Source organism: Meles meles, chromosome 18 (assembly GCF_922984935.1).
Source record: "Meles meles chromosome 18, mMelMel3.1 paternal haplotype, whole genome shotgun sequence".
NCBI lineage: Eukaryota > Metazoa > Chordata > Mammalia > Carnivora > Mustelidae > Meles > Meles meles.
Genome location: NC_060083.1, coordinates 499,925 through 523,004, shown reverse-complemented (window position 1 = coordinate 523,004; position 23,080 = coordinate 499,925). Strand labels below are relative to the sequence as shown.

Sequence of the window (23,080 nt, the reverse complement as noted above, 5' to 3'; positions counted from 1 at the left end):
CAGTGTCCAGCCATTTTCCCAGTCAAGCTGCCTCCTCCGACCCAGACCCAGCCTGTCATGATCCACGGCAACCTGGCTCAAGGCTAAGGCACAGCCCACCTCTTCCCTGTGTCCGCCATCCTGGCTGCTCCCGGGCGTGGGGTGTGGGGCTAAGCACCAAGTCTGAAGTCAGAAGAGTCCTGGGGCCCAACCCTGTCGCTGTTTCTGAGTAGCCGTGTGCTTGGGTAGTTAGAACTCTGGGTCTTCCTGTCTACCTGGGTACTGAGGCCAGTCTGCTTCCGGGGGTGGACGGAGTCCACTGGCGTCTGGGTCCCTCTACTGCCACCACGGCTGGATCTGGGAGGAAACCAGATTAAATCAGGAAGGGAAATTCACGTCTCTTCCAGGCTCCATTTGGGCTACCCCTAATCGGGAGACCAATCTGATCTAAGGACACTGGGGGGCAGGTTGATCTCACAGGCCCAGCGCGCCCCCCCCCCATATAATCACTAACATCCCAACCGGCCTAGGGAGAAGCGTCGCCAAGCCGTGCTGGTGGCTGGTGCAATGGACGCAGAGTCCGCCCGACAGCAGGTCGTCCGAGCTATCCCTGGGACAGATCTGTCCCGTTCCAAAGAGCCAAGTCTAGGAAGTGAGGTTTACCCAGACCCCACCCGGCTCCTGCCCCAAGTCCAGAGACCTCTGGCTCAGGCCCTGTCCTGGAGCTCCCACCCAGCCCCCTTGCTGGTGTTGGGGAAACTGAGGCTCCGGCAGGCTCGCGGCCCTGCAGGGGGCCAGACGCGGCTGTGCCCGAGGCTGGGTAAAACGGACGGTGGCGGGCGCACGGATGGAGGGGCCGGTTGGGGGTCGGTGGGTGAGGCAGGCCCTGAGGCCCGGTGCCGGCTCTCCCCACGCGGGGTGGGGCCCCGGCTACCCGGGGGGCGGGGCCTGCCGGGAGGGCCCCGCCCCGCCCCGCCCCGCCCTCCCCGCAGAGCCACCGCGGGGGAACCCGGTTTCCGAGGAACTTTTCGCGGGCGCCGGGCCGCCACCGGGGCCAGGACGGGACGCGCGCAGGGCAGCGGGGCAGCGGGCCGGGGTCGGCGGACGCGGCGCTCCCTGCGGAAGTCCGTCCGCGGCGGCGGGCCCGGCGGGCCGCCCGGAGGAGGCGTCCGCGCCATGGACGAGCCGCCCTTCAGCGAAGCGGCCTTGGAGCAGGCGCTGGCCGAGCCGTGCGAGCTGGACGCGGCCCTGCTGACCGACATCGAAGGTACGTCGGGGCCGGCTGGACTGCGCGCGACTGCGGCGACCGGCGGCGACCGGCCTCGTCTCCCGGCCGGCTCCCGGCTGCGTGCGCGGGGGCTTCCCGGCGCCTCCGGGCAGTGCGGGCCCCGCGCCCGGACCGCGCCGCCCTGCGCCCCCCCGGCCCCCGCGTCCGGACCGCGCCGCGCCGGCTCCCGTGGAGGCTGCGGGCCGGGCACGTGCGCCTCCGGGAGTGCGGGGCCCCGCGCGGCGGCCGGCGAGCTCTCAACCCTGGGGCGGTCGCCGCAAGCCGGGGGACCTGGGCGTCGCCGAGGCCCCGCCCCTGACCCAGCCCTGACGTCAGCGCGGGGTTACTCACGGTCATTCCCTCCGGCCGGGAGTTCAGCTCCGCGCCGGGCTCCTGCGCATGCGCGGCGCGTCCCCTCCGCCTCCTCCGGGTCCCGCCCTCCCGCCGCGTGCGGGTCCGCGGGTCCGGGTGGGCCGCTTCTGCGCAGGCGCCCGCTGAGCCTCACAGCACGCGAGTCCTCGGCGCGGCGCGTCCACGCCCCGACCTGGCTGCCGTGTCCTCGGGAGCTCGGAAGCCCTCAGGGAACCCGCGGACGGACGTTTAGCGGCGCGTTGGGTGCCGCGGGGGTGGGCTGAGCCGCTGGGACGGGAGGGGCAGAGCGGACCGCGGGGAAGGACGCTTCCCGGCGCCGAGGGCCTGGGCGGAGCCGCGGCCGGGCGCACTCAGGCCTTCGAAAGCATCTTCTTTTTTTTAAGATCTTACTTATTTATTTGACAGACAGAGATCACAAGTAGGCAGAGAGGCAGGCAGAGAGAGAGGGGGAAGCAGGCTCCCTGCCGAGCCCGGGATCATGACCTGAGCCGAAGACAGAGGCTTAACCCACGGAGCCGCCCAGGCGCCCCTGAAAGCATCTTCTTTGCTAGACAAAGGAGGGGCTTGGGGACCCTGCGCAGGTGCCAGCTGGGAGGCTGTTGCCCCTTGTGTAGATGGGGCAACCGCAGACCCCAGCGGACGGCGCTCCCTCCGTGGTTGCTCGGGCTCAGTGGCTCTTGCTCGATGGGGGGACCTGAGGCCAAGAGGCAGGACTCAAACCTCCCACCACGTGGACAGACGTGTCCGTGGAACCTGTGGCCACATGATCTAAGTCCCTCGCTCCTATTGCAGCCTTGATAGGATTGTGGGGGTTTTCCAAAGCAGCCTTCCCCATCACTGTGCGCCGGAGTGATGAGCCCCAAGCCCCAGACCCAGGGGCCATGCGGGCCTGACTCGGCTCACAGTTCCACAGGGCCGAGACCCAGTAGTGCAGCCTGAAAGCCACCATGACCAGGTGGTGGGGACTGGGGCGTTGGGGTCAGGACTTGAATCTGGACACTACTCACATTCTCTGCTGTCCTGCCCAAGCTCTCTAAACCTCTACGCCTCAGTTTCCTACTCAGGATGTGGATGCTTCCCTTCCTGGGGGAGTTGAGACAGTGGAATCAGGGCAGGTGTATGGCAGCCGTGGGTCTGGCAGAGACTTTTCTCACTGACTCATTGATAGAAACACACTGACCAGGCCCCTGCAGCCCTTGGGGTGTGGAGGCAATTATGCTCGCGCTCTAATCGGGGAGAGAAGGGGGTCGACTGGGGCCTCTTGCTGGGGTGGACCTAGAGTTTGCCCACCGCAGCAGGAAATTTGGTTTTTATCCAAACTTTCCATTTTCCCCCTAATTGCACAATGAATCTCTTTGCGTTGTAGAAAATTTGGAAAATTCAGGGGAGCAAAAAGAAGAAAAGAAAATCTTCCTTAAACCGGTCATGCACAGATAGATTCTGTTAATTATGTGGGGATGGTTTTCTGGGGGGTGTGTGTGTGTGTGTGTGTGTGTGTGTGTCTTTTTTTTTTTTTTTTTTGGAACAGCTGGATACTCGTGATCTGTTTTTAAAAATACTACCATTGAGGTAAATTTTACCTGCCCTAAGATTTACCCATTTTGTTTTTATTTTTTTAATTACTTAATTAATTAATTTGACAGAGATCACAAGTAGGCAGAGAGGCAGGCAGAGAGAGAGGAGGAAGCAGGCTCCCCGCTGAGCAGAGAGCCCGATGCGGGGCTCGATCCCAGGACCCTGGGATCATGACCTGAGCTGAAGGCAGAAGCTTAACCCACGGAGCCTCCCAGGCGCCCCAGATTTACCCATTTCAAGTGTACAAGAAGTTGTTACACTGACCAAGCTGTTGGCCACCACCAGTTAGTTCTAGAACATTTTCACTGTCACAGTAAGATCCTTCCTGCCAACTTACAGCTGCTCCCTGGTCCACACCCGGCCCTAGGCAGCCGCTAATCTATACTTTTATAAAAATTAGAACAGGGTCCATTGGCTCACAGCAGATTGTAACCTGACCTGCTTGGTTCCGTATCAACAGCCAGACCACAACCAAGTTCCCTGGTTTATCCACCAAGTCCCCCACTGATGGACAGCCACGCTGTTTTGTTCTCATACTGTACTGCAGTGGGCCCCAGGCCAATCTGTGCGTGCGCGGATCCTCCCTTAGTTCCATAGGCAGAGGCTCTGGGAGGGGAACTGATGCTCCGACGCAGGCCTCCTTTTGAGGCTCTTACCCTGCCCTTGGAGTGAGGCAGATTCAAGACTAGAGAGAGTGACTTGGGGGTGGGAAGGCAGGGCCCGAAGTTCTGCCGGCCCCCTGAGAGGAAAGAGGATTGAGAGGTGGGCCAGGCAGGGCTCGAGCTCCTGGAAGGGTAGATGGACTGGGTCCTGGAGGCAGTGGGGGGTTTTGGGGGGGTCGGAGCAGGCCGGTGCTATGCTTGGGTTGTACGTGGGAAGCTTCCCCAGGCAGCTGGGGTTGAGGACCACAACACGAACGGGGACCACTGATGGAGCACGGACTGTACCCCAGGCTGCTAGTGACCAGTGAGCCCTCCTGACAGCACTAAGTGGGTAGACTTAAGATCTTCATCTCACAGATGAGTGCCTTGAGGCGCACAGAGAGGTTAAGTGACTTGCCTGAGGTCACGCAGCTAGAACATTCCAGGTCCAGATTCAAACTCGGGCTGTGGACTCCTCTAAGAGTCGGAGTGGGGGCACAAAGCAATAAAATGGGGAGCCCGGGGTACCTGGGTGGCTCGGTCAGTTGAGCATTGACTCTCTTTTTTTTTTTTTTTTTTAAGATTTCATTTATTTATCTGAAAGAGAGAGAATGAGAGAGAGCGAGCAGGAGAGGAGGCAGGGTCAGAGGGAGACGCAGACTCCCTTCTCAGCAGGGAGCCCAATGTGGGACCTGATCCTGGGACTCCGGGATCATGACCCGAGCTGAAGGCAGTCGCTTAACCCACTGGGCCACGTGGGTGCCCCTGAGCATACTGACTCTTGATTTGGGCTCCGGTTGTGATCTCAGGGTCGTGAGATGGAGCCCGGTCGCCGCTCTGCGGGGAGTCTGTGTGGCTCCCTGGCCCTCTGCCTCTCCCTGAAACTGCTCACCTGCACTCCTCTCTCTCTCTCTCAAATAAGTCTTTAAAAAAAAAAAAAAGTGATCGGGGAACCCAGGAGGCTGCTCCACGTGGGGCTCTGCTGGTGGCCAGAGAGTAGGTTATGAAGGGGTCAGAGGCCAAGCGGCCGCCTCCCCCTCCCAGCCTGGAGCGCGGCCTTGGAGTCCTGAGACTGAGGACTGTCACCTGACAGACTGAGGACTGTCACCGGAAGCTGGCCAAGGGCCTTAGCCCCAGCCAGCCCTGCTGCCAGCCTTTGCCAAGCCCTCTGTCATGTGAACGGGCTAAAGGAGCCCTTAGCTCTGTGGGTGAAGGCGTTAACCTGGCTGTGGCCCCATAACCTCGGGTTTGCTCATCCCCCGGGGCCTCCTGGGTTGCTCTGTGCTTTGGGGTCCCTGGTGGCTGCGGGCGGGCGGCAGGGACAGGAGGGCAGTCCTGCGCTTTGTGGGGTTATTAAGCACCTGCCTCTTTGCTGATTCATTGATCGGATCTTGCGCGTGCTTTTAGGAGCAGAAGAGGCACACAGAGATGGGGTTCCGGCTGGAGGCCTTCCTGGCTACCAGTGGGGCCCTGGGCCTGGCCGAGGAGTCGTCCTGGGGGCTCAGGTTTGTCTGAAGCCATTGGTGAGGCTGTCTGTCTGTCCCCTGCCTGGATGGCTCCACCTTCGTTCTTTGTCATACACCGGGGGTCCTCCAGGCCAGAGTAGCCTTCCTGGACCTCAGTCCTCCCTGGTCCTGCCGTCCCTCCCGAGGTGGACAAGCCATAGGGGGGCCTGCTCCTAGGGCTGTTTTCTGGGTCCAGGCCAGGCCCCGACCCCACGCCTCTCCCCATGGTATCTCATGCCCGGTTCTTTTGCCCTGTCCCACCACGCTTGGGCCCTTCTTAGAAAACAGTTCGAGGGGTGCCTGGGTGGCTCAGTTGGTTAAGCGTCTGACTCTTGGTTCCAGCTCAGGACATGATCTCAGGGTCGTGAGATGGAGCCCGGCATTGGGGCCCAGCCCGGAGCCTGCTTAAGATTCTCTCTCTCCCTTTCCCTCTGCCTCTGCCCGTGGACCCCATGCGCGCTGCCACTCTCTCAAAAAAGAAAAGAAAAGAAAAGAAAACACAGCTCAGGACTGCTTACCGGTCAGCCCCCGGCTCCAGCCATATAAGCCCTCCGTGCCCCAGGGCGATGTTCCCTGTGTTGGCCCTGCCTTCCAGACCTGCAGGGCCTGTGCGGCCTGTCCCTTTGGGGGTGGAGAAAAACATGCTGGGAGTGGGTTGAGGTGTCTGGGATACCTCCTGCCCGATGGTCACCTCGCTGGACACAAACAGCCTCGGTGACCTGGTCAGCCCCAGGCAGGGGTCACCGCCAGGCAGAGGCCTGGGATCTGGACTTTGCCTGCCGCAGGGGCAGCTCAGGTGGTTCCGGCCGCGCACGCCAGAGAAGTGTCTGTGCCGTTGTCTTGTGCCCACCAGGGCCGTGCATGTGCCCTTTGCCCCCAGACCCGACTGGGATGCGGCTCCACGGACAGGAGCGGGGAGAGCCTTAGAAATGGATTTGGGGCTCTTGGGAAGGAGGGTGTTTGAGGCTGGATCCAGGCGTGTGGGTCCCCTGCTGGGTTTGGGACTTGGTGGGAGCGAGGGCGGCGAGGGGGTCCATTCCACCTGGCTTGGAAAGCCCACCCGGACCTGGAACCCTGCCCAAACTCACCCCCTGCCCCCATATGACCCAGCAAGCCTTTCCCTCCCAGTCACAAGCCAGGGCTACCCCTCCTAGGGCTCTGGGGTTCCTGTTGGAGCTCAGGGGTCTTCGGATTCGACCCCTGTTGTGTGACCTTGAACAGGGGGCTTGACCTCTCTGAGCTTCTCATCAGTGTACTGGGAATAATAATAGAACCGTCTTCTCGGAGTTGTGGGCCTCAGATGAGCTCATTTAGGTCAAGGGCTTAAGCAGCAGGTAGCAGACCCTGGAGCAGTTTTCAGCATTTAGAGCACTTACCTGGCACCCAATGGCACCCAGTGGCTTTAGCTTAACAAATGTTGCCAGATTATCCAAGGATCCTGTGTTGGAAGCTTCTCTAGGCTATGGTTTCAAGTTCTCAGCAGCCACCATTTGATTCTGGGTCTCTGCTTGGGAGACAAGGTGGGGCTGGTCAAGGTTAGTGGGGAGCAAGCACCCTGTCCTTAGCTACCATCACAGACAGAGAATGCGGGAGGGCTGCGGGGCTCAGTCGGTTAAGCATCTGCCTTTGGCTCGGGTCCTGATCCCAGGGTCCTGGGGTTGAGTCCCACATTGGGCTCCTTGCTCAGCGGGGAGTCTGCTTCTTCCTCTCCCTCTGTCCCTGCTTGTGTTTCCTCTCTCATTGTCTCCCTCTCTCTGTCAAATAAATAAATAAAATCTTTTTAAAAATAAATCTTTTAGGGGCCCCTGGGTGGCTCAGTGGGTTAAGCCTCTGCCTTCAGCTCAGGTCATGATCTCAGGGTCCTGGGATTGAGCCCTGCATCAGGCTCTCTGCTCAGCAGGGAGCCTGCTTCCTCCTCTCTCTCTGCCTGCCTCTCTGCCTACTTGTGATCTCTGTCTATCAAATAAATAAATAAATAAATTTTTTAAAAATAAATCTTTTAAAAAATAAAGAAAGAGAGACTAGAGCTGGAAGGAAACTTCGAAATGCCTTTGACACCTCCTCATCCAATGCGCAGATGAGGACCAGAGGCCTTGGAATGCCTGACTCACCATAACCCCCTCGGCTGCCCAGCCTGTGTGGCTCAGGCCTGGTGGTAACAGATGGGGTTGAAGGAGTTAGAGACCACTGAGAAGCAGCGGGAAGGCCAGACTCAGCGGGGATTGCTTCCCAGGCTGAAGAATCGAGCTGGCAGAGGAGGGCAGACCAAGCAGGTGTTTCTGAGCCTCTGGTCATCCTTGATAGTTCACGGCACAAGACATCTCAAAGCAGGCAGCCTTGGAAATACAAATTAAAACACCTTTGGGGTTCCAGTCACACAGCTCTCAGGGGCTAAGCAAAGCAACCAAAAGTAAATAAAAATTATAAAACCCAGTGCTGGTGACGCAATGAGGAAATGGGGACATGTAGCAGGGGAGGTTGAAGGGGTTTCTCTTTTCCAGAGAGCAGCCCAGCAACTCTAAAACAGCGTGTTCCCTTTGAACCCATGCCTCCACTTCAGGTTTAAAATAGGCTGCGGGGAACAACCCCAAAGGGGGAAGTGGATAAAATTTGTATAAAGAAATGTGCAGCACTGCTATTTAGACTGGGAACGGTTGCTTAGCAGTAGGGCACTACGCCCGGATTGCCACTGTCTCCAGCCTCTGGGTCGGTTTTCAGCTGCCAGGGTGGAAAGTCTGTGCCCCGAGACCACACCTGACCACACCTAGGACAAGATGTCTGAGTTGGGGCTGACCAGCATCTTTTGAATGGCCCTCCTACAGGTCATGTCCAGGGTCTTTTGCTCTGGGGAAATGGGACCTAGTGTGTGGGGTGACACAGAGGGGAGAATCTGAAAAGGTAACCCCAGAGCAGGTTTTGAAAGAGGACAGGAGTTTGGTGGGTGGACAGAGGGTAGTGGGAAGGAGAGCCCTGGCAGAAGGAACAGCCTGGGTGAGAGCCCGTGGCTGCAGACCAGCCGTGGGGTGGCGGCTGGCTGGCTCTCGTCCCCTCTAGGCTCGACCTTGTGCTGAGCGATGCTGGGCTCACGTGCTGGTTCAGGCCCCGGCCCTTTCTTGAGGGGCTCCCCGCCAAGGCCTGGCCGTTAACAGTGGTCAGGAAGGTCTCTGGGAAGGGGCGGTGCCCAAGCCGAGCCTTACTGCGCTTCGCGCCCTCCCGATCCCGCACTCCACATGCGCCTCCTGACCGGAGACAAGTGCTGCCGGCAGGTTGGGGCACAGCCAGGCTGGAGCTGGGGCTCCCTCCCGTCCCTGGCAGGCTGGAGCTGATGAGGGCGGCTCTGGGCTTGGTGGACCCGGGTTGGAGTCCCAGATTCTCTACTTGGCAGTGGTGGGCCCACGGACACACACGGCCTCTCTCTCTGAGCCTTAGAGTCCTTGCCCAGCTAGAGCGCCCGTGCCCAGGTACCCCTGGGGCTCCCGCCATGGGCCCCTCCCATTCCAGGAAAAGCCAGCACACGCTCGCACCCCCAGGCGGGCCTGAGTGCACAAAGAGCAGTCTGTCCCCGTTGCATACATGACTAGCTGAGGACATGCAGCCCTGCTGACCTGAGTCCTCGGGAGGATGGCGGAGGCGCTGGGAGGAGCAGCAGCTCCCTGGGAAGCCGGCTGAGCGCCCCACCCCTGCCATGTGCCCTTCACGAGGCGGCTGGAGGTGGAACGCTCCAGGGGTCCCGTACGCCCTGTCGCATACCCTCTCCTTTGCTGGTGCTGCCGTGTGCCCTTCATTCTTCTTCACTCTCACACTTTGCTATTCACGTCGCACCGGCGGCTTGCAAACGGCCCTGCCGTTCCCTGGAGTGTTGGCGTCCTTGTGACAGAAGCTCGCGTCGGATCCCGCTCCCTGGCGGCCTCCCTGGCCTCTGGCCCCGCTTTGTTTCTCTGTTCCAGTTGCACCGGCCTCCTCGCCGTCTCGTCTTTCTCACGCCGGGCTCACTCCTACCTCAGGGCCTTTGCGCTCGCTGTTCCTTCTGCCCCGGACGTTCTTCCTCCCTCCTGCCTCTCCTGTCATCCAGGCCCCTGCTCGGATGTTGCCTCCTCAGGGAGGCTCGCTGATCGCCTCATCTGTAGTGGCCCCTCACGTTCTTTTTGGACTGCCTCAGTTTCTCCGTGGTGCCCATCACCCTCTGCCCTGACCTCCATGTGTGTGCAGACCGTTGGTCCCTGGAACATAAGCTCCATGAGGGAAGGTCTTTGTGCTCTGTCCCTGTGCCCCAGTGCATGGCAGAGGCCTGACACACAGAGGACACTTGAGAAAAGACAGTAGAGGGGCGCCCCGGTGGCCTGGTTGGTTAAACATCTGACTTTTGATTTCAGCTCAGGCCACGATCTCAGGGTCGTGAGACCCAGCCCTGCGTCCAGCTCTGTGCTCTGTGCAGGGTCTGCTTAGGAGGCTGTCTCCCTCTACCCCTCCCCCTCACACTTTCTCTCTTTCTCGCTCTCAAATAAATAAACAAATCTTTAAAAAGGAAAGAAAAGGCAGTAGATATTGTCAGATAAACAAATCTGGGCGTCATGGACCAGGCCAGGTGAGTACGGTGGTGAGCTCCCTGTCCTGGGACGCATGCAAGCAGAGCTTGTTTGGGTTCAAAGCCTCATCCAGGCTGCATGGGCTAGAGGCTCCTGATGATCAGGGCTGAGCTCCTGCCAGTTTGTGGCATTGGGTCCTCCCAAGATTTCCATCATGGCCTCGCAGAATAAACAGGCCAGAGGATAAAAGGCTGCCCCACGTCTGCCTTCCAAAGGAGGTTGGGGGATAGAGCCGGGCGGAGGGCGGGGGCGCTGCTCAGGTTTCCTGTTCGGCCCTGAGAGAATCAGGCAGGCCGGGAAAGAGAGGATAAAGGAGGAATCCAGGAGTGGGGAGCAGGTGGGGAAGGTGGAAGTTTCGATGGGGTGTGAGGTAGCCCCCGAGGCCCAGGGTCTACACCCCCCTCTTCCCTGAGGCCCAGGAGGCACAGGCCTTCTGAGTCTCTCTCTGTACTGGGGGCCCAGCGCTCAGCTCGCGGGACAATGGCCCACGAGCTGGGGGACGTGGCCAGTCTTTGGGGGCCCGCTGTCCTGGCTCCCAGGGCTGGGGGTGGGCACCTCTCTTGCTTCACCCTGTCCCAGCCCAGTTTACTGTCTGCAAAGCAATAGCCATTGCAAGTATTGGGCAACTCACTACCTGCCCTAACAGTTCCAGACCATTCCGGTTGCTGCAAAGGGACTAACCTTTATTGAGATCTTGCTGAATGCTGGGTACTTCATGCACTTGCTTTTTTTTGGAGAGAGAGAGAGGGAGAGAGCGCGAGCTTGCGCAAGCGGCGGGAGGGGCGGAGGCGGGAGCAGAGGGCGGAGGGAGAGAGAATCTTAAGCTGGTTGCACGTCCAGTGCGGAGCCTGCCTCTGGGCTCGATCTCAGACCCTGAGGTCATGGCCGGAGCCGAAATCAAGAGTTGGATGTTTAACCGACGGAGTCACCCAGACGCCTCCATACACTTGCTCTTTTATTATTTTTTTAACTTTCATGTTTGTAGTTAACATGCCGAGTTAACATGAGCTTCGGGTGTACGATATAGCGATTTAGCATTTCTTGACGTTTTTCTGTGCTCATCATGCTAAGTGTCCTCAGTCCCTGTCACCTGCTTCACCCATCCCCCACCCAACTCCCCTCTGGTCACCGTCAGTTCGTTCTCTAGAGTTAAGAGTCTGTTTTCTCAGTTTGTCTCTTTTTCCCTGGTTTGGTTCCTTAAATTCCATATATGAGTGAAGGATGGCACTTGTCTTTCTCTGACTCATTTCACTTGGCATATTCTACTCTCTGGATCCACCCATGTTGTCGCAAGTGACCGCACTTCATTCCTTTTGATGGCTGAGTAATATTTCATCGTGTATGTGTGTACACACATCTTCATTCATTCGTCATCGATGGACAGCCTAGGCTGCTTCCGTAATTGCGCGTTTGGAAATAATGCTTTGCCCTTCGGGAACCCCAGCACTGCTACCTCTGGGAGACGAGGGATGGAGGCTCAGAGAAGGGGAGGGACCTGCCTGGCATTACCCGGCAAATGAGGCGCAGAGGGAAGGTCGGCCCCTGGGCCGTGTGGGGGACGAGGGGGGCTGTGGGGCTTGGTCTCGAACTTCCGGCCCAGTGTTAGCTCGGACACCCAGCTTCTGCGGGAATAGGCTGACGGATTCAGCTCGGGGGGAGAGTGAGATGGGGGTTCGGGAAAAGCTAACCCCTGCCTCAGAAGCCTTTCCCGACTCCTGCTACCCTCAGGGGGACCTTGAGCCTTCTCCCTGCCACCTCCTCAGGATGGAAGGGGGGCAGAGCCCAAAGATGTAAGGAATGGAAAGCAAAGGGAGTAGGATGAGACAGGAGGGGGCGGGCAGGGCTTAACCCCTCAGGGCTGCCTCTGTCTCGGGCAAGTCCGGCAAGTCCGCCCTTCACTTGTCGGCCCTGCCGTACTCTGGGCTCCACAGCTGGGGACCCTGGTAAGGAAGAACAGAGCCATGAGGGTCTGCTTTTGAACTCGGTGTCTAACCTGTCTTCAGTTACCCCAGTGGGGCCAGAGCCTTTCCAACAGCAATGCCTTGTTCTGTGTTTGGGGGTGAGGGAGAGTGTGAGCACCCACCCGCTGAGGGGAGAAGGAGGTGGAAGTGCTAGAGGACAACTTCCTTATCCTTGGCACCCCCTACAAAGCCATGGAAAGTTCTAGGAAGATTGGGAACTGGATGTGTGTGAGGGAGATGAGGCTCTGTTTCCTTGTTTAGGCTGGTGGAGAGGGAGAGAGGTGGGGGCTGGAGTCCCTCCTGCCGCGCTGCTCAGTGGCCAGGCCCGCCTGCCCAGGATTCGGCCCCCCGCCGGGGCCACAGGAGGCTGGGAGCCAGAGGAGGGGCAGGTTGAAGGCTGAGGCAGGACTTGCTGGTGGTCTGTTTGGCCACGAAAGCTCCAGCCGACAGCCTGGGCAGTTGGCCATGCTTTGTTCCTGTGTGTGTGGGTTGAACTTTGACCTACTCAGAAGGGGGGCGGTCCTAGGTACGTCCTCAGACGACCCCCGGGGCCTGTCACCCTGGGACGACACCCCTGGCTTCCTCACCTCGTGTCCCAGGGATTGGGTTGCCTCTTGGTCTCCCAGGCCCCTACAGTGAACAAGTGAGTCACACTTGACCTGGTGACTGCTGGGGGCAGGTTGTGAGACTTGGAAGTCTGGGCAGACTTTACTGACCCCTTCCCCTCTCCCAGACCCAGATGTCTCTGCAAAAGGACAACTGTCCGAAGACAGAGGAATCAGGTTCAAGTATTCGGTGCACGTGTACTTTGGGATGAGGGTCTCCCTTCCCCACTCTGGGCCTCAGTGTCCCAGCAGTGACCTGTTATCAGGCATCCATGTGGTGGAGGGTGGCCCCATGCTGGGGCTGCCCCGGGAAGGCGAGGTCCCTGCGCCCACCACCAGGCAGCCCTGGGCCTTAATTCAGCGCTTCGTGGTCCTGAGCGCCTCCTTTACTTCCCCCATTTGAGGCCTGGGAGGTGTGATTGTCCCCTTGTCTAGAGAAGTCACCTGAGGCCTGGAGCGGGGGACGAGTGTCGGGGCACCCTTGCCTGGGTCGCCCGGCCCCGCGCCCACTCCGCCCCACCTCTCCGCGGCGCTCACGCACGTGGTGGGAGCTGGCGGCGCAGGGGCCGGTGACCGCCAGTAACCCCGGCGGAGGCGGCGCCGAGTGGGTTAAGGGCCCGCGCCCGCGAGTAACCCCGGCCCCATTCAGCGCCGCGGGCTGAAACCCGAGCCCGAGCCGCCGTCGGGGGTGGGGCGGGGGCAGGGGCGGGGCCCTAGTGAGGCGGTGGCGCGGCCTCTGATTGGCCGCGCGCGCTCACCCCATGCCCGGCCCGCGGCCCCGGGGGGCGGGGCGGGGCGGGGCCGCCGGGCCGGGGGCGGGGCGGGGGGCGGGGCGCGCCGCGGGCCTTATAGCGCCGCCGGGCCGCGACAGGTGAGGTCGGCGCGCTGCGGAGACCGGCGGGCCGGCGGCCGGGGCGCCCCGAGGGGGCGGCGGGCGCGGGCCGCGGAGCCATGGACTGCACGTTCGAAGGTATTCTGGGGGGAAGCCCCACCCCTCATCGCAGCCTCCACCTCCGCTGCGGGGTCACCGTCCGCGGTTTCCTAGAGGGCGCGTGTGTGCGGGCCGTGGGACTGCCGGCGGCCCCGCGGGACGGGCTCCCCAGGCGGCGGCTCCGGCGGGAGTTGGGGCGCCGCCCCCGCCCGCAGTCGTTGCCCCACCCCCGCGTTTGCGGTGAGCGTGGCTTTCCCGCGACCTCCGCACCCCCCCACCCGGGGCAGCGGGAAGGAAGCGGGGAGGATCCCAGTTGTCCCCGCTCCCCAGAGCCAAATCACGGACCCCAGTCCTGGAGTCACTCAGCTTTTCTTTCAGGGCCTCAGTTTCCCCATCTGTCCGAGGGGCTCAGGAGGGCGGGGGTCAGGAGTGGGGGGCCCTGCCCGTGTAAGAACCGCAAGCCTTCCGGACCTGCCGTGTCGGGGAGCGCCCACGAGGTGTTTCCCATGGAGGGCCCGGCCCGAGCCCGGCACCCCATCTCTGAGGCCGGCACCCCATCTCTGAGGCGGTAGGAGGCCAGAGGGCTGTCCCCTCCTGCAGGAACGGCCCCGCCTCGGCACCTGGCAGGAGGCAGGAGGCCGGAGGCCGGCAGTGGTGAGGTGAGGTCCGCTGTGGGCCAGCTTCCTGCCCTGCCATGAAGGGCGTCGTCCTTTTTTGTTGTGCAGATGAGGAAACTGAGGCCCAGCGAGGAGACTTTTGCCCCAGGTTGCACATCAAGTGGGCAGTTGGGCAGGGCCGGGAGCTCAGGCTGGGATCTTGCAGGCACTTTAACCCAGTGGGTGGCTGTCCCCAGTGGGTTAGAGGGCCCCAGGCCAACAGCAGGGCAGCTAGTTGCCCGCCAGCTGGGGGAGAGGCCGGAGCCGCGGCAGGGAGTGGGTCCCAGTCTGCGCGAGGAGGCGGGAGTCAGGACGCCAGCATTTGCCCTCATGGAGGGAACTGAAGCCCTGAATGGCCCGGCCCCTCACTTGGCTGCAGGCATGGTCTGGGCCTGTGCCCAGCACCTGCAGGGACAGGCTGGTTGGCACACACATGGCCGGCAGCTGGGCCAGCCCCAAGCCTCGGTCTGTTCCACGGAGGAATGGGTTGAGGTTGGCGGCTCGGAAGTCAGCCATTTGGGGCCCAAACCCCAGTTCTGCTTCAGCGTAAGCATGCGGACTGACCCTGCCCAGCTCTCGTCCGGGCTGCGGCGTCCATGAGAAGCACCAGGCGCTGCTCCCGATGTCACAGGTGCCCAGGACGTGGCCGTGTGTCCGGGAGCATGGGCCCGTACAGATGGCTTTCCGTTTCTGCGTCCTTGCCCGGCGCGTCCAGCTGTGTGGCCGGAGGCACGAAGTGTGCGAGCCCGGTGCGGGCCGGCTCCCGCGCAGCTCTCACTCACGCAGCCTCTTCTCCTTCCTCCAGACATGCTGCAGCTCATCAACAACCAAGACAGCGACTTCCCGGGCCTGTTCGACCCACCCTATGCCGGCGGCGGGGCAGGGAGCACGGGCCCTGCCAGTCCTGATGCCAGCACCCCGGGCAGCTTGTCCCCATCTCCTGCCGCAATGAGCTCCCCGCTCGAAGGCTTCCTGGGGGGACCCAAGGCGACACCTCCACCCTTGTCCCCTCCCCAGCCTGCACCCGCCTCCCTGAAGATGTACCCCTCTGGGCCTGCCTTCTCCCCGGGGCCTGGTGTCAAGGAGGAGCCTGTACCGCTGACTGTCCTGCCGCCCCCGACCCCGCAGCCGCTGCCGGCGTCCCTCCTGCCCCAGAACTTCGCGGCCCCAGCCCCACCACAGTTCAGCTCTGCCCCTGCCTTGGGCTATCCCAGCCCCACGGGAGGCTTCCCCGCAGGTAAGGGGGGTGGTGTGGGGGGAGGGGAACACAGGAGCACAGAGAGCAGGGTCTCCCGTGGCCTCAGCAGAGGACTTCCCGGCCTCAGAAACGGGGCCTCAGACGCCCGTTAGCAGCAGTACTTGGAGGTGCTTGTCATTGTCGCGTGAAGACTGGCCTCCCCCACTGTCGCGGTGGCCCCTCAGCGCTGCCCTTCCAGGGACAAGCGCGTGGCTGGAAAGCTAGCGGCAGGCAGGGGTTGTCCCCACGGGAAACCGAAGCCATCAGGGCCGATGACTCATCCCGGGTCACAGGGCGGCAGGGCCCCGAGGGGCGGGTGCAAGTGGGTTAGGGCGGCGGCCTGTGCCCGCAGCCCCAGCCTTTATCTCTGCAGGGACCCCTCCAGGGAGCACCCTGCAGCCGCCGCCTGGCCTGCCACTGGCTTCCCTGCCAGGGGTCCCGCCCGTCTCCTTGCACACCCAGGTCCAGAACGCGGCCCCCCAGCAGCTGTTGACGGCCACGGCCAACCCCACGGCAGCCCCTGGAACAACCGCGGTGACCTCGCAGATCCAGCAGGTCCCGGTGAGGCAGTCCGGCCAGGCATCGGGGAGGGGGCAGCCCCCCCCGGCCCGACTCGGCAGCTCTTGGCTGAGGCCGTTCCCTGTCCCAGGTCCTGCTGCAGCCGCACTTCATCAAGGCAGACTCGCTGCTCCTGACGACCGTGAAAACAGACATGGCAGCCACCGTGAAGGCGGCGGGCGTCAGCTCCCTGGCCCCCTGCGCGGCCGTGCAGACGGCGCCCTTGCAGGTGCGTGGCGTGGGCGGCGCGGGAGGCCGGGGCTCTGCGCCAAGCACACACGGCTGGTAACCTGCGCTTGGCCCCTCAGACGCTGGTGAGCGGAGGGACCATCCTGGCGACGGTGCCACTCGTAGTGGACGCCGAGAAGCTGCCTGTGCACCGGCTGGCGGCTGGCGGCAAGGCGCCGGGCCCGGCCCAGAGCCGTGGGGAGAAGCGCACAGCCCACAACGCCATTGAGAAGCGCTACCGTTCCTCCATCAACGACAAAATCGTCGAGCTCAAGGACCTGGTAGTGGGCACCGACGCGAAGGTGTGGGCAGGGACCTTCAGAGGCACACTCCGGGGCGACCCTGGGAAAGCAGGGGCAGGAAGAACCAAAAGGCTTGGGACTGAGCCTGGGCCCGGGGCTTCAGCCTGTTCGGGCCGGTGGTTCAGCTGAGCTTTGTGGCGGGTCCCCAGCATGCCAGGGGTGTGTCAGGGCCCTGGGGACATCACAGGGAACAGGCAGACAAAAACCCTGCTGTCCAGAGACTGATGTTCTCGTGGGAGACGGGGGGGACGATACACAGAGTAGAAAAGTAAGCGTTAGAGCCGCCAGGTGGGGAGAAGTGCTGTGGAGGAAAACCACGCGGGGAGAGGGACGATGAGGCTACATGTCGCAAGCACATCACAAAGGTGACATGACGGCAGCAAAGACCTGAGTGAGGGGAGGGGGTCAGCCAGACACTGTTGGATGCCCTTGACATAGGAATCCTCATGTCCCTCCTGGGCGATGGGTTCTACTAGGGGAAGAACATTCTGCTTAGAGGGAAGAGCAAGTGCAACGGTCCTGAGGCAGAGGTGTTGCGAAGTAGCCCCCTTGCTTAGGTGCCCGCTTGCGAGGCCTGACCGGCCCCTGTGCCATCTGCCTCCTACCCCTCGCAGCTGAATAAGTCTGCCGTCTTGCGCAAGGCCATCGACTACATCCGCTTCCTACAGCAGAGCAACCAGAAGCTCAAGCAAGAGAACCTGAGCCTCCGCTCTGCTGCCCACAAAAGCAGTGAGTCCCGCCCCGGCTCTGCACCCCGCCCCCCAACTCTCACTCCCGCCCCCCAACTCTCACCCCCGCCCCCCAACTCTCACTCCCGCCCCCCAACTCTCACCCCCGCCCCCCAACTCTCACTCCCGCCCCCCAACTCTCACTCCCGCCCCCCAACTCTCACCCCCGCCCCCAACTCTCACCCCCGCCCCCAACTCTCACTCCCGCCCCCAACTCTCACCCCCTGCCCCCAACTCTCACCCCCTGCCCCCAACTCTCACCCCCGCCCCCCAACTCTCACTCCCGCCCCTTAAGCCCTAACCCTGCAAGGGCCTCAGCCCGTACTCTGGCCCCAACTTGGCCAACTCCCATTTCCCCCTCTCCCCTGCCCGAGGCTGATTTGGAGGGGGGTGTCTAGCCTTCACCCCGGCCCTGCTCCTTTCTGGCCTACAGAGTCTCTGAAGGACCTGGTCTCGGCCTGCGGCGGCGGCGCAGACACAGACGTGCCCATGGAAGGCGTGAAGCCCGAGGTGGTGGAGACACTGAGTCCGCCGCCCTCGGACGCCGGCTCGCCCTCTCAGAGCAGCCCCTTGTCGCTTGGAGGCAGGAGTGGCGGAAGCGGCAGCGACTCGGAGCCTGACAGCCCCGTCTTTGAGGACAGCCAGGTCGGGCCCAGCCCTGTTCCCCGCGGTCCTTCTCCCCTCGGTATCTGAGCCCCGGGAACCCCAGGTCAGGAAAGGGCCCCTCACATAGTCCCGTTTGACAGAAACACGGAGGCCTGCAGCCGCGTGGGTCCCACAGTAAGGCCCGGCGGAGGGCTGATGCCCCCTTCCCCGCAGCGGCCTCCCTGGGCCGCCCCCGCTCTGCCCTCGCTGACCTGCCTGCCCCTACCAGGTGAAGCGCGAGCAGCGGCTGTCGCCCCGCAGCCGGGGCATGCTGGACCGCTCCCGGCTGGCCCTGTGCGCACTCGTCTGCCTCTGCCTCGCCTGCAACCCCTTGGCCTCCCTGCTGGGGCGCGGGGGTCTCCCTAGCCTCTCCGATGTCAGCAGCACCTACCACGGTCCTGGCCGCAGCATGCTGGGTGCTGAAAGCAGAGGTAGGACAGGTCCCCAGCGCGGCCCTCCTTGGCAGGGAGGGGGCTGGGGGACTCCGGGAGTGTAGCTGGGGACCTGGATTTCCAGGGTCCTGGGTCCCCGGCCCTTCTGTCTGCCCCTAGACGGCCCTGGCTGGGCCCCGTGGCTGCTGCCCCCGCTGGTCTGGCTGAGCAACGGGCTGCTGGTGCTGGTCCTCCTGGCGCTTCTCTTTGTCTACGGAGAACCAGTCACGCGGCCCCACTCGGACCCTGCCGTGCGCTTCTGGAGGCATCGCAAGCAGGCTGACCTGGACCTGGCCCGGGTAAGGGCCTGGAGCCCCGGGGCTGGGCTCGCGCTGGGGCCGGGCCAGGACAGCCCCCGGGGAGGTGCTGGGGGTCCCTTCTCTTCCGTTCCCCGCCCTGCCCTTCCTGCTCCTATCGACCCCTCAGACTCACGCTGATGGGGGGACACCAGGGTCATGGTGGGAGCCCGGGGTGGGAGGCTCTTCGGAGCAGGAGGGGTACCGTGTGTTCAGGTCCTCTGATCCCCCTTTTCTCACCTGGAAAACGCTCGCCGCCAGGGGGACTTTGCCCAAGCCGCCCAGCAGCTGTGGCTGGCCCTGCGGGCCCTGGGCCGCCCGCTGCCCACCTCCCACCTGGACCTGGCCTGCAGCCTGCTCTGGAGCCTGATCCGCCACCTGCTGCAGCGCCTGTGGGTGGGCCGCTGGCTGGCCGGCCGCGCCGGGGGCCTGCACAGGGACTGTGCCCTGCAGGCGGACGCCCGCGCCAGCGCCCGGGACGCCGCGCTAGCCTACCACAGGCTGCACCAGCTGCACGCCGTGGGTACGCCGGGCAGGGGCCGGGCCGGAGGGGCTCCCGCCGCCGCACCCCTGCCTCACGTCCTGCCCGTCTTCAGGGAAGTACACGGGCGGGCACCTCGCTGCTGCCAACCTGGCCCTGAGCGCCCTGAACCTGGCGGAATGTGCAGGGGACGCCGTGTCCGTGGCCACGCTGGCCGAGATCTACGTGGCCGCCGCGCTGAGGGTCAAGACCAGTCTCCCGCGGGCCTTGCATTTTCTGACAGTGAGTGGCGGGGCGGTGCGGACGGGGCCGGGGGCTCCCTGGGCAAGGCGCTCATAGGAGGAGGCAGTGGGCTACGGGGTGGGCTGGGGAGGGGAGGGGAGGACTCCGGGCGCAACTGGGCTCTCAGCCCTGGGGGTGGGTCGGGTCCCTGGCTGGGTCCAGTGTGACAGCCCAGCTCCCCTCCCCCACAGCGCTTCTTCCTGAGCAGTGCCCGCCAGGCCTGCCTGGCGCAGAGCGGCTCGGTGCCCCTTGCCGTGCAGTGGCTGTGCCACCCCGAGGGCCACCGTTTCTTCGTGGACGGGGACTGGGCCGTGCACAGTGCCCCGAGGGACAGCCTGTACAGCTTGGCCGGCAGCCCAGGTGCGCTCTCGCCGCCATGCCCGTGCCCTGTCGCCCTGCGTCCTTCGTGGCCCATTCCCATTCCACATTCCTGCCCCGTCCCTTGTCCCTGCCCCGGCAGGTCTGATGTCCTTGCCCCCGGCAGGAATTTGGGGGCGGGTATTGATCTGGGAGCCGATCCCAGGCAAGACCGGTGTTGAGTAAGGAGACCGGATGGAAGGAGCGGAGTTGGTCAGGGCGGGGTATTGAACAGATTATTACTGTCTGGGGTAGTTGATCCTATCCAAGGGCACCTCGGGGCACTTATCTGTCCCACTCGCGTGCCCAGGAAAGAGCCGGTGGTTGGAGAGCTCAGTGTGGAGAGGAGGGGTGAGGCCCTTCCTGCCCCGGCCCGCTCACCCACTCCTCCCCACAGTGGACCCCCTGGCCCAGGTGACTCAGCTGTTCCGCGAGCATCTCCTGGAGCGAGCACTGAATTGTGTCGTTCAGCCCAGTCCCAGCCCTGGATCAGCTGATGGGGATAGGTGAGGGACCCTGAGCCTAGAGTCTGGGAGTGGCTGTGCCCGGGGCCATGCGTGGGGGCCTGGGCCGGGCTGCTGTCCACCTGCTGTGTGGCCTGAGGCACATCTCAGTTCCTCCCTGGGTCTGCCTCCCCAGAGGCTTGCCGGCAAGAGACGGCGCTGGGAGGGCAGGCTGTGCTCTGGGGGGAAGGCGGGAGGGCTGGGGCCTTCCCCGGCCCCGGCCCCCCGGCCCCCGTCCTGACAGCCGTGGCTCTCTCCTGCCGCAGGGAGTTCTCTGATGCCCTGGGGTACCTCCAGCTGCTCAACAGCTGTTCCGATGCCGCTGGGGCTCCGGCCTGCAGCTTCTCCATCAGCCCCAGCATGGCGGCCACCACCGGTGAGCCCCCAGACCCCCTGGGACGCCTGCCTGGGGCCCAGCTCTGCACTGGCTCAGCCTCAGCCGCAGCGTGGCTCAGCTTCAGGGAGCCCCCCCCCCGCCCCCCGCTCCCTGCAGGCACAGACCCCGTGGCCAAGTGGTGGGCCTCCCTGACAGCTGTGGTGACCCACTGGCTGCGACGCGACGAGGAGGCGGCCGAGCGGCTGTACCCGGTGGTGGAGCACCTGCCCCGTGCCCTGCAGGAGTCTGAGTGAGTCCAGGCCGGATTCTCCCTGCCAACCCCCTCCCCCGCCCCCGGCACGGTGCTGCCCGCCAGGCTTTACTCTGCGCAGCTGGGGTCGCGTGAAGCCAGAACCAGGACAGTGGGAGCTGACTGAGGGCCTGGGCCCTGTCTGACCATCGGTCCTCTGCCCTGGTCCCAACAGGAGACCCCTGCCCAGGGCTGCTCTGCACTCCTTCAAGGCTGCCCGGGCCGTGCTGGGCCGCGGGAAGGCAGAGTCTGGCCCAGCCAGCCTGGCCGTCTGTGAGAAGGCCAGTGGGTACCTGCAGGACAGCCTGGCCACCGCCCCAGGGGGCAGCTCCATCGACAAGGTGAGGGGCGGTGCCGGGGGCCTGGCGGGTCTGGGCGGGCTGGGGGTGTCACCGCTTTTCCGTCCCTGGCCATTCCCTCTCACGCTGCAGAAGGCCGTGGGGTTACCCCGCAGGACCGGCTGGCCTTGGCGGGTGCAGTGGGCCTGGCTTTTCTGGCTGAGGCTGGAGTTCAGGGGAGAGTGGCTGCCCCCCTCTGGCCCCAGCCTCCCCACCCGCAGGAGGGGTGGGGCGAGGGGTCCGGCAGAGCCCCCCTTGGAGGCCGCTCCTGTGGCAGGGGGCAGGTGCGGGCCAGAGAGGCGGGCGGCCCCGTGGTGCGTTGCTGTCACCGGCGAGTGACGCGCCTGCCGTGCCCCGGCACTGCAGCCCGGAGCGGCCCCTGGCACCGCGGGGCCCCCGCCCGCCCCCCACAGCCGGAGCCCCCCGTGAGCCCTGCACCGCCCCGCCCCCATCGCAGGCCGTGCAGCTGCTCCTGTGTGACCTGCTCCTGGAGGCGCGAACCAGCCTGTGGCGGCGCCAGCAGCCGCCTGCTCCCACCCAGGCCTCGCAGGGCCCGGGAGCCCCGGCCCAGGCCTCCGCCGTCGAGCTGCGCGGCTTCCAACGGGACCTGAGTGGCCTGAGGCGTCTGGCACAGAGTTTCCGGCCCGCCATGCGGAGGGTGAGTGTCCACGGGGCCCTTCGCCCTCGGGGGCGGGGAGACTGGGGGCCCGGCCTGAGCCCCGACTCGCCTGGCCCTCTCCGGCCCAGGTGTTCCTGCACGAGGCCACGGCCCGGCTGATGGCGGGGGCCAGCCCCACGAGGACGCACCAGCTCCTGGACCGCAGTCTGCGGAGGAGGGCGGGGCCCTGTGGCAAAGGTGGGTGGGGCCGCTGCCCTGGTCAGGGTCGGGTTTGGGCGCCGCCTCGCCTCCCTCCCCTCCGCGCTGGGAAGGCCTGATGGATGCTGCGCACCCCTGCACGGAGAGGCACCCCTGCACGGAGAGGCGGGGCGGAGGAACTTCTCGGCGGCTGCCAGAGGGCAGTAGCCTGAGAAATGCGCTGGGGCCACTGCCTCGGGTGGGGTAGGCGGCTGTGCCCGAGTGCCCTGTATGGGGCAGGCCCTGGGAAGGGCATCGGGGGCTCCACGGGGCCCCTGAGGTGGGCGCGGCTGGAGGGGCGGGGCCCGGCCCTGAGCCCCGACTCCCGTGCGGTGTGCGCAGGCGCAGCGGCCGAGCTGGAGCCGAGACCCACGCGGCGGGAGCACGCCGAGGCCCTGCTGCTGGCCTCCTGCTACCTGCCTCCGGGCTTCCTGTCGGCGCCGGGGCAGCGCGTGGGCATGCTGGCCGAGGCGGCGCGGACGCTCGAGAAGCTCGGCGACCGCCGCCTGCTGCACGACTGCCAGCAAATGCTCCTGCGCCTGGGCGGCGGCACCACCGTCACGTCCAGCTAGAGCCTGTCGCCGCCCCGGTGGGGCTCGTGGGCCGGGCCGGGACCTCGACACGGCCAAAGGCAGCGCTGGAGGCCCCAGGTGTCCACGGTCCACCCACGTACTGCACTGTCTCCTGGGCGGATGGGAGGTGCTCAGGGGCTTTCGCTGCCTCTTGACCTGGGAGGCCGGAGGGGGCGCGACCCTGCCACCCCCGCCCCCCACCGCGCCCCAACCCGATGGGCCACGGCCAGCGTGGTGCTGACCTCTGGTGGCCGATCGGGGGGTTGCAGGGGCCGGGCCGGCCGCTGTGACCCTGCTCTGCAAGAGCCCAGTGGCTTTTCTCTCTCCTGTCCCGCAGGGGGGTGCATTTCACTGAGCTGAGGGGGGCCTACTTGGCCAGCTAAGGGGGTCCGACTCCAAGGCGCCTCCCTCCCTTCCGGGGAGATTTGTACATAGCGTAGATCAGGGCGCACCAGCCTCCTGGCCTCTGAGGCTCAAGTGTTACTTTGCCTTTTGCAAACTTTATTTTCATAGGTTGAGAAGTTTTGTACAGAGAATAAATGATGGAATTATTTATAATCTG

The 23,080-nt window shown here is 64.1% G+C and overlaps 1 protein-coding gene across 4 annotated transcripts; it reads left to right on the top strand.

Moving 5' to 3' along the window:
* Window positions 1-952: 952 nt before the first annotated feature.
* Window positions 953-23,076, top strand: SREBF1 (sterol regulatory element binding transcription factor 1). 4 transcript variants are annotated; one of them, XM_045984064.1, is made up of 20 exons: window positions 954-1,246; window positions 13,363-13,461; window positions 14,884-15,315; window positions 15,689-15,876; window positions 15,965-16,102; window positions 16,182-16,403; window positions 17,018-17,132; window positions 17,565-17,776; window positions 18,006-18,207; window positions 18,328-18,506; window positions 18,765-19,026; window positions 19,100-19,266; window positions 19,458-19,626; window positions 20,021-20,129; window positions 20,393-20,502; window positions 20,620-20,752; window positions 20,928-21,093; window positions 21,548-21,748; window positions 21,838-21,946; window positions 22,289-23,076. In XM_045984064.1, the coding sequence occupies exons 1-20, from the start codon at window positions 1,156-1,158 to the stop codon at window positions 22,516-22,518; spliced, it is 3,534 nt and encodes a 1,177-aa protein (XP_045840020.1). In that variant the 5' UTR covers window positions 954-1,155; the 3' UTR covers window positions 22,519-23,076. The 4 variants fall into 4 exon arrangements, with proteins under 4 accessions (XP_045840017.1, XP_045840020.1, XP_045840018.1 ...); XM_045984062.1 differs by lacking the exon at window positions 13,363-13,461 and having other exon boundaries at window positions 962-1,246; XM_045984063.1 differs by lacking the exon at window positions 954-1,246 and having other exon boundaries at window positions 13,339-13,461.
* Window positions 23,077-23,080: the final 4 nt, after the last annotated feature.